The 8909-nt window shown below is 37.0% G+C and overlaps 1 protein-coding gene across 1 annotated transcript; it reads right to left on the bottom strand.

Annotated features, from left to right (window-relative positions):
• Positions 1-6: 6 nt before the first annotated feature.
• LOC107095169 (dipeptidase 2-like) lies at positions 7-8001 on the bottom strand. Its single transcript, XM_015391162.1, has 11 exons — positions 7803-8001; positions 7327-7483; positions 7089-7215; positions 4327-4456; positions 3999-4149; positions 3758-3827; positions 3241-3417; positions 1672-1756; positions 1510-1585; positions 1185-1320; positions 7-639 (listed from the first exon to the last, which is right to left on the bottom strand). Exons 2-11 carry the CDS (start codon positions 7479-7481, stop codon positions 430-432), a joined length of 1317 nt encoding a protein of 438 aa, XP_015246648.1. The 5' UTR covers positions 7482-7483; positions 7803-8001; the 3' UTR covers positions 7-429.
• Positions 8002-8909: the final 908 nt, after the last annotated feature.

Genomic DNA, 8909 nt, shown 5'->3' with positions numbered 1-8909 from the left:
TGGGGGTGAGTAGAAAATGATGGCTAATCATGTTTTGGGTGTACTATTCCTTTAAGAGTGCAACAACAACACTGAATAGAGGGAGGAGGAGGGGGATGTGCCTTGCAGGATGGGGCTTCCTGCACATAAAAAAAGCAGTGCTCGAACTACAGGTTGAAGTAGTGACAGTACACAGAACAACCAACAAAGACCCCGAGGTAAGTGTGAAAACATTTTCAGCAAAGTCTGGTTGCCTTCGATTTCAGCCTGCTTTGTGATTGCTATGACCTGGTTGACTAAGAGTTTGTACTGGAGGTAAGTATTTGAATTGGGGTGTGCAAAAGAAAACAGAGTAATAAGTCGGGCATATCTTCTTAAAGTTACTATGATGGACTAAGGCCCTTATCCTTCATATAGATAATAAAAGCTGAAGTAAAGAAGAGATGAGCATTAAGTCAATACATAGAAGAAGAAGAAAAAAAGCAGAACTGAGCTCAGGTATAACAAATTCAATGATCCCACTGCTCTAAAAGATGGGCTCTGATTGGAGAACACTTTTTTCACGACAGGCATTTGGAGAACCAATCTGCAGGGGTTCTCCACCTCCTGTAGCGGGATCTCTTCTTCACTAGGTTGCTTCCAGCTTAACTGATCACGGACCTAAAAGGCAAAGGGAAAAAACAAATAACATATATTTTCAATAAAAATATATAACAGTTTAGTTCCCTGGCTGATAAACATTCAAATGATAATTTGATTTGGCCATGGTCCTTCTGACTGGAAGAAACACTTTGGAGTAGACCAGCCAGTGGGATTCTGGCTTACCAGTGAAATCATTTGAAACTAGTTTGTAGTAATAAAAAGCATTTCACTTGTGCCAGTAAGGGTTTCTAGTCATAATTATGAAGGATAAATTGAAAACAGTTTGAAACACTGTTTTGCCGTCTTTTGTAAATTGGTGATGTTGCATGTGTTCTTTCCTCTCAAAATCGGCATATTAGTTTGCCTGTGCAAATTCTCGGATCACATAACAGGCTTAAATCAGAAGAGCTAGAATTGACAAAAACTCCTGGACAGGTATCGAAAACTTCAGAAAAATAGGGTGAAAGTCAGATTCCCTTTATTTGAGCCCTTTGGTGTGATACTTTATCGCCCTCCCTCCTGCATAGGGTGATTCCTTAGCCAGAAAGATCATTTGAGCTTACCTTTTCAACTTCCTCAAACACTCTAAGGAAATTCCTCCGAAGCACATCTGCTAACTCCTCCTCTGTCCACTTCCTCTTTAGGAGCTCCTGGATTATTACAGGGTACTTTGAGACATCCTCTAATCCCTCAGGATAGCTATTATGGAAACACAAAATAATTAATTCTCTGTTTTATGTATTCTTCTGTGTGATGTATCTTTAGCATTAAAATGATTTAAAAATATAGTTTACATAAATGTCAATCCATCAAATGGCTAGACTGGTCAATAGACAGCAATACAGTAAACACATGTAAAGTTGTCTCTGCATACAGTTAATGTCTCACTTTTTAGCACCGTCAAAGTCTCCTCCAATTCCTATAGATTTAGCTCCAATGACTTTCTTGATGTGATCAAAATGGTCTGTTAAAAATAGATGAAACCATCCATTAACATAGGTATCAGCAGTTGCCATGCTTAAAAACATCAATCCAATAAGGATGATTTACCAGCCAGATTAGAAACATTTGCCTTGTTCTTGCAGGAAACAAAAGGGGTGTAAAAATTCACCATTATCAACCCTCCGTTCTCCTTCTGAAAAAACAAAACAAAGCGATATTCCTAAGTAGTATAAAGAAGTATTGCAAACCTGAGACTTTCCTGGAAATGTATGTATGTTGCATCAGCCTTTGCTTTGGCAAACTGAGGCATGGTAGTATAATGAGAAACATGCCAGGTCAAGATGTGTACAAGCAGCAGTAAAGATGGTAAGAAAGTAAGAATAAAGAGAGAGTTACTCTTTCTCCTATCATCAGACGTTCCATGTATACAGTTTCGAAAAGAAAGGAGAAGATTTGGCTACAAAGTTTTAATTAATTTGCTATAAGTCATTGTGTCACGCTTTAAATGCAATATTAAGAATGATGCAAAGGTCAAAAGTCAGAGTTCTGCAGAAGCATGTAATAACTCAAAAACTGAAACCAGGTGTTCCGATGCTGAAAAAAATATCCAATGACTGCAGGTTTACCCTGGGGACCAGGATTGGGAAACACTGGAATATAAAATAGGACTGCTGTAAATTAGGGTGTGTATGGAAAAGGGCCAAGAGCACAAGAACCTTACTGGCTGACAATTAATATAAAACTAAGATGCATTAAAATGTGAGTGACTTACCACAAGTCATAAGCTCCTACAAGTTTGAATTTATGATGACAGACAATACAGACACGGCAGAGCTGCTCATTGGCACAGTGGGTAGCATTTTTGCCTTGCAGCAAAAGGTTCTGGGTTCAATTCCCAGACCAGGGGTCTTGGCTTGGTCTGTGGATTCCTCCCACAATCCAAAAACATGAATGTTAGGTTAATTGGCTTCTCTAAATTCCCCTTAGGTGTGCATGTGAATGGTTGTTGGTCCTGTTTGTCTCTGTGATGGACTGGCGACCTGTTCACGGTGTACCCTGTCTCTCGCCCATAGACAGCTGGAGATGGGTAAAAGCACCCCTGGTGACCCCAACAGGGATAAAGCGTGATGGAAAGTGGATGGATGACAGACAGACATGAAACAAGCTTCCCAATAATTTTATAAAAACACTTTTAATCCTATAATCTTGCTTACTTACTTTGTAACCTTGCTTCTTAAGATTACAAAGCTTACTAAACCATATTCGAAAAGGTTTGACTTAAAATAACAAACTTTGTGCCAAATTTCTGGGTCCAGGGGACCAAAGTACTGAAATTTAATATTCTGTTGAATAATAGGAAAAAGTGATAAATAATTACCAGCACAAAACTTTTCTTTACCTTCCTTCATTCGTTTATCATGTAAATAAAGGAAAAAACAGGTCAATGCTTAGCTAGATGATAAAGATATAAATTCTGTTTATGCAATAATATGAAAACTTTCCCTGGTTTTAGCTATAGATTACTATGGTTTTGTTTAGTGCACATTGACATCTATGGTTTGAAACTCTTCATATTGTCAAAAAGAGGCAATGCTTAAATCTGCAAAATAATCTGCTCACAGTACGTTAGTACAAAGACAACAAACCACAGATGATTCAGTCAGTAGCTTTTCTCACCAGTTTGTGAAGCAGCCAGTCAGGTACGTTGCGGCTGTGGTTACAGACTGCAAAAGAGGACGAATGACTGAAAATGACAGGAGCCTTGGAATGCATCAGAACAGCTGAAGCTGTGCCCCAAGATGTGTGGGAAAGATCCACAATCATCCCCAGTCTGTTCATCTCATCCACCACAGCCTGAATAAAAAAGAAAGGAAAAAAAGCATTATTGCACAAGGAAAAGGAAGGAAATGAAAGCAAAAAACAGTATCAGCAGACGGTTTTGCGCACACATGTAAATACCCATGTATTGATAGCTATCAAGGAAGTGTAACATTCTGTAGTTTAGGCCAACTAAATAAAAAAAAAATCCTTTAGTACAAATAAATCTACTAATCACTTGTATTTTTAGTTTTTAAACAGTAAAAAAACACAGCAAATTTTAAAAATACAGCTTAATTTAGAGAAGCTTCTATATGATTTCTTAAATGAATCATAAATGAAAAGCTGCTACTTTTACTCTGAGGTTTAACATTACCTTTCCAAATGTCGTCAAGCTGTTATTGCGTCTTTTAAAGACATCATAGATTTCTGAAGATGTTTCAGCCCTGCATCAAAAAGAAAACATAGATTAATTTAAAAAATGCGAAACAAAGGGCCAATTATTATCTTTTTTCAGAATACGTGTGAGATTAAATGTGTTTTTTAATATGGAATTTACATTCTTAAAAACAATCGATATTAACTGCACATAGTGCACTGTTTGCTTTATATATTACCAGGGAGTATTGCAGGAATGAGTGAGGGTCAAGGAGCGAACTCCAAGATGATAAAACATGCGCAGTGTTGGAAGACTGCTATCGATAGAGTGCCCCCCTTCAATACTTATCAGACATGCTATTTTATGCTTCATCATAGAAGCATTCAGTTCTGTAAAGACAGACACAATTGATTAAAATAATCGGTTGTTGCATCTGTTCTTTCAATAATTAGGAAAAGTAATGTTCTTTACAAGTCTAAAAAAAACATAAATAAAGACAAATATTTCAACTGGGGATCTTGGATTCAGCAACAACAAAATTATAGAATTATAGAGATGTATTATACCCTGAGTGGAAGTGACCAGTTCAAACTCAGGGTTTTCAGTGCACATACGTCTGACTACATCTATTTGCTCCAAAGTCAGACGCACAGCATCCATCTGCTGGGCCCCACACAGAACATAGGCTGCAAACATCTGAAAAAGAGACAAAGATGTTAGACAAAAATGAAAAAAAAATAAAATAACTGACTGGGCTTTGGTTACACTATATCTAGCATACATTCATCAGCCAATTTATAACATAATTGCTAGTAAAATAATTGGAGAAGTTTTACCCATATAACTGTTTTATTGTTGCGAACACATTTATCAAATATTTTAGCTCTTATTCATAGCAAGACAGTTTTACGATGCAAATCTCCCTGTTCACCACAACCGAAAACAAATCTAGTGAATTAAGAATTGGTGATTGTTTAGGCCTTTGGGATACAGCAAACTCATTTTCATGTTCTATAACTTGAACTTTGTTTATTATCCTGTTGTAAGTAGGCATCAGGAGAGGGGACAACTGGGGGTGCACATCATCAGCAATGATACTGAAGTAGTCTCAATCAATCTTTATTGTCAACTACAATTTACATTGCAATCACGATTTCCATTTCAGTACAAACCGTTCATCACAACACATCGCATACATTGGGGTGGGGGGGCTGAGAGGGGTAGCGGATTTACTGAGGCCATGCATGCCGCAGAACGCTGCCTTTGGAGCGTTCTTATGGCTTGCCAGGTTACCACCGGTTACCTGGCTTCCCAGGTCTCAGGCGGTTACCTATAGCTCTGCCTTTACCTCTGTGGAAAGTTATGAGCCACATTGGGTAAGAGAGGGAAAAAAAGCATATTTCACAGTTTTTCCTTGACAGGATACAGTTTGAGATATCAAGGGGGGTCAGTTCTTCTGTGTACTTTCACCATAACATCCACGGGAGATTAGATAAAAGGGGGAGGCTGAGAGCAGGCTGCCCAGGAATTTTTCCACCCTGTGATGTTTAATGATGATAGATGGTACTAAACCAGGAAAATATTGCTCACCCATACAAGGATACATCCATTCAAACAGTGTGAATAATTTATTGATGTAGGAGGGATTTATGTTTTTTAAGACAAATTTTAAATATGCCAAATTCTAGCGTGCCGGTGCAAATCAGGGTTTCAACTTCCTACACTTATCTGATTAGACAAACATCCATTGTGGTCTTCTACTTTCGTAAACTAACTTCTACGTTGGAGGAGGCTTTCTGCATTAACCGCTTTGTAGTTGAAAGAAGACACAGTGTGTTGTTTTTTTGCTGCAACCATTTTAACCATAACTATTTTTTTTCATTGTCCCATCTTATTGTTAAAAAATGTGTTAATATTAAATGTTATGACAAGTTCTGTTAACACCTTGAAGCTTTCTCTCTCTGGTTATTTTCCTGAAAAGAAAACATACAGGGACCTAACCCTGCTGAGATACACCCCTTGCTTCACAGGACCTCCCCCAAAGCGGAGCCTGCTGTAAACATACATGCTAGATAGCAGAGGTACCAATAAACTGCTATCTACATTCACTGGTAGACAACATCAATGATATGCTTCCCAAAGATGCTCAGCTGCAGAACAACAGCAATCTTACTTTTGAAGGGGGTATGTGATGTGTAAGGGAAGGGAAGGGTGTGGTAACAGGAGCAGAAACACGTACCTTGCAAGCAAGATGAATTGTTTTGAGATTTGTAAATTCACAGAGTCCTGAAAATACATCTTGCGAGGAACCAACAGAATGATATCAATGCACCAACCAGAAGAGGAAGAATGAATATAAAAATACACCACTGCACAAGGGGAATACCCTCTATTTCATTTTAAAAGACCAAGCATAATAATTTTTTTTCCTTTTTGGATGGAAAAATCGCTGCGCATTCCTCCAGACCAGCTTAGATTAGAGTTTGATTTATCAGTTAACTCCAACAAACAAATCAAGAATGTGAAACCTCTCAGCTGCAACTGCGACTGTGATTGGCTAAAAATTTGACATGGGAGGCGGGTACCCAATCACTTTGAAGAATTGTTATTAATGTCCACATCCTTTATACTGGATGCTTCCCAGGTTGATAGGTGTAATTCAATTTGAATTCTACATGCTATCAATCTGGCTAATGCCCAATTACAGAAACTCAGCCATGGTACTAGAAAGTTACCCACATGTGAATAGCGTTCCGTTCCAGACACATACTCATGTATACACATACTTTTTAAACAAATGGACATAGATATTATTCTGTTGCTGTGGGGCAATTTTCTTCTCAGATGTATCAAGTGTTTTAAACATATTGAAAATAAATGTTATTACATTTTTTATTATCAAAAATGATCATCCTTAAGCATAAATACAGAAAAAGCACCAAATATAATACCCACTATGTTCATTTTGATGCCTTGGTTAAAGAGTTTTTGATTATGTCAGCCGTGCATTTTAAGATTAAAATTAGTTAATCTGCATTCCTTTGTTTAAAGGAGGCTAATAAAATGTCTACCAGTCTACTAATGTTCCTCCAACTTCTGTTCATTACACTTCTGCTTGTTGGATAGTAAGATTTTTCCTCCATTGCTTGCTTTTCTTTACAATCACAGCAGATCAGCAGCTTCTAGACTTATCAGACTTCCCTCTTAGAGATAAACAATCATGCAGTGTTTCAAAGTAGCTGTCCCTATAAAGTGGCCGGAGAGTGCAAACATGCTGTATGTACTAAACCAGTGCCATGGAGGCTGATTCACTCAGGCCCCTGAGTACCTGCGTCTGTACATGTCCTGCTCTGAGACGAGAGATGTCGGTGGCAACCTTGTGGATATGAGTCAGATTGATCTTGCTCAGGTGATTGTTGTGAAGGATCCTCAGCTGGAGTGCTATATCATTGTGACTACAGATAGCAGAAAAAGAGTGGGGAGGGGGGCACGTAAAGCATCTTAATCTGATTGTAGTCACACATTTCCTGGATTATATGTAGATTTAAACAATATGCATTCATTACCCATCGATGAGCGGGTATTTAACCATCAAGTCTTTTGCCCTGTTTATGTCAGAGTTTCCAGATATGAAGCAGCACAGAGAGAAAACCAGAAGAGCACTGAGAGTGTGCACACAAAGGCTGCATGAGCCACCTGATGAATCTTTCCAAGAAAACATTTCTGAGAAGAGAAAACCAAACATGGGCATGACAGTTATTTGTAACCAAACTTACTACAGCTGTATGATCAACTAATTGATAAAGAACTTAATATGAACTCATATGATTTAAAACACTGATTTAAATAACTTAAACCGAAATATTGTAATATTAATATGGCTAAAATATCAACAAACATCGCAGGGCAGCTTTATTTTGTTATATGCGTCCTGTTGAAATTAAGACTACAGCCATAAGAGTAAACAGGTATTTCTTAAAAAAGCTGTAACTAATAGTGTCCCTAGGTTAAACATGGAAAAAGTACATATAAAGTATCTTACCAGAGTTGCAGGGATAAAACTTGTTGACTGTCTTGTTGAAAAATGCTCAGACTTTCTTATTCTCCGCCCTATATATGAGCGCACTGTGCAAAGTAGCAGCTGTTAGTGTGTTGAGTTCAAATGCAATCTGAAAAAGCACAATTACCTTAAATTCAACTTTGTCTTATTTTTGAAGAAGCCTCTAAGTTTGTTTACTGTTGTTGGACATTTAGTTTGAGAAAAAGGTTAAAAAAAAGTAGTATCCACATCCCTTACTACCGTACATAACGTACTACTGCTCATTTTCACCAGCATTTCATGGGGAAAAAAAGAAAAGCGATGGAAGTCCTCCTGAAGTGTTTGGCATTTTAGCGCCACCTGCTGCTCAATAACAGAATAGCTTTTTCTGACCAGGAAATCATAAAACGACTACATTAATAAAAAGAAAGATATGGGCAATATTTCAGATTTTTAGGTTCAAAAACCTGGTGTAAGGTAACACATTTAAATTAATGATAAGTTAATTGTACAATTATTTAAACAAGCCTACATTGGCAGCTGAAACAAGAAAAGCTAAATTATGAAGAAAATAAAAAAAAGAATAACTCTTTTATCGATGAGAGAGTATTTGTATTTAAAAGTAATGGGCATTTTTAAATGTGTGTCTACATTTATACAGAATGTACCAAAATGCAAGGGGATTAAAGTTTGCACCTAAATAAGAATACAATTTCAAAGACATTTTAAGTAATTACAAAAGTGAAAACCACAAAAAAATCTTCATTGATACTTAAAATAGGCTTATTTTTGATTACTTTGACAATTATAGCTTCCTTCTTGAACAAGTCACAAATTATGCTTGTCATAAATGTCAAATAGTATTAGACAAATATAAATATTTTGAACTCACTGATATTATGTTATGTAATGGCTGAGTTATAGCCTTTACATTTAAGGAGATTCATTTTGATCGTGAGAGTTTTGTTTCTATAAAAAGAAAGAAAGTGGGAGAAACAGGTCCATTAACAACAGAGATAATTATTTTTGTAAAAATAAACCAGTTCACAAGTTTTGGAGAGACTATTGAGCTGTTAACTTTAGCAACAGTCAGTGCTTCAAGACAAACTA

The sequence above is a fragment of the Cyprinodon variegatus genome, unplaced genomic scaffold (genome assembly GCF_000732505.1).
Source record: "Cyprinodon variegatus isolate N-32 unplaced genomic scaffold, C_variegatus-1.0 Scaffold22, whole genome shotgun sequence".
NCBI classification, from domain to species: Eukaryota; Metazoa; Chordata; class Actinopteri; order Cyprinodontiformes; family Cyprinodontidae; genus Cyprinodon; species Cyprinodon variegatus.
The sequence above is the reverse complement of the archived record's forward strand: the minus strand, read 5'-3'. Positions and strand labels throughout refer to the sequence as shown.

What these genes read in the sequence shown, in the direction of transcription:
- LOC107095169 (XM_015391162.1), bottom strand. Translation starts at nt 7,481, where the DNA reads ATGTTTTCTTGGAAAGATTCATCAGGTGGCTCATGCAGCCTTTGTGTG. An exon ending in AAATACCCGCTCATCGATGG is followed by an intron (nt 7,216 to 7,326) that starts GTAATGAATGCA and finishes TGCTATCTGTAG; the next exon opens with TCACAATGATATAGCACTCC. An exon ending in CAGGACATGTACAGACGCAG is followed by an intron (nt 4,457 to 7,088) that starts GTACTCAGGGGC and finishes TCTCTTTTTCAG; the next exon opens with ATGTTTGCAGCCTATGTTCT.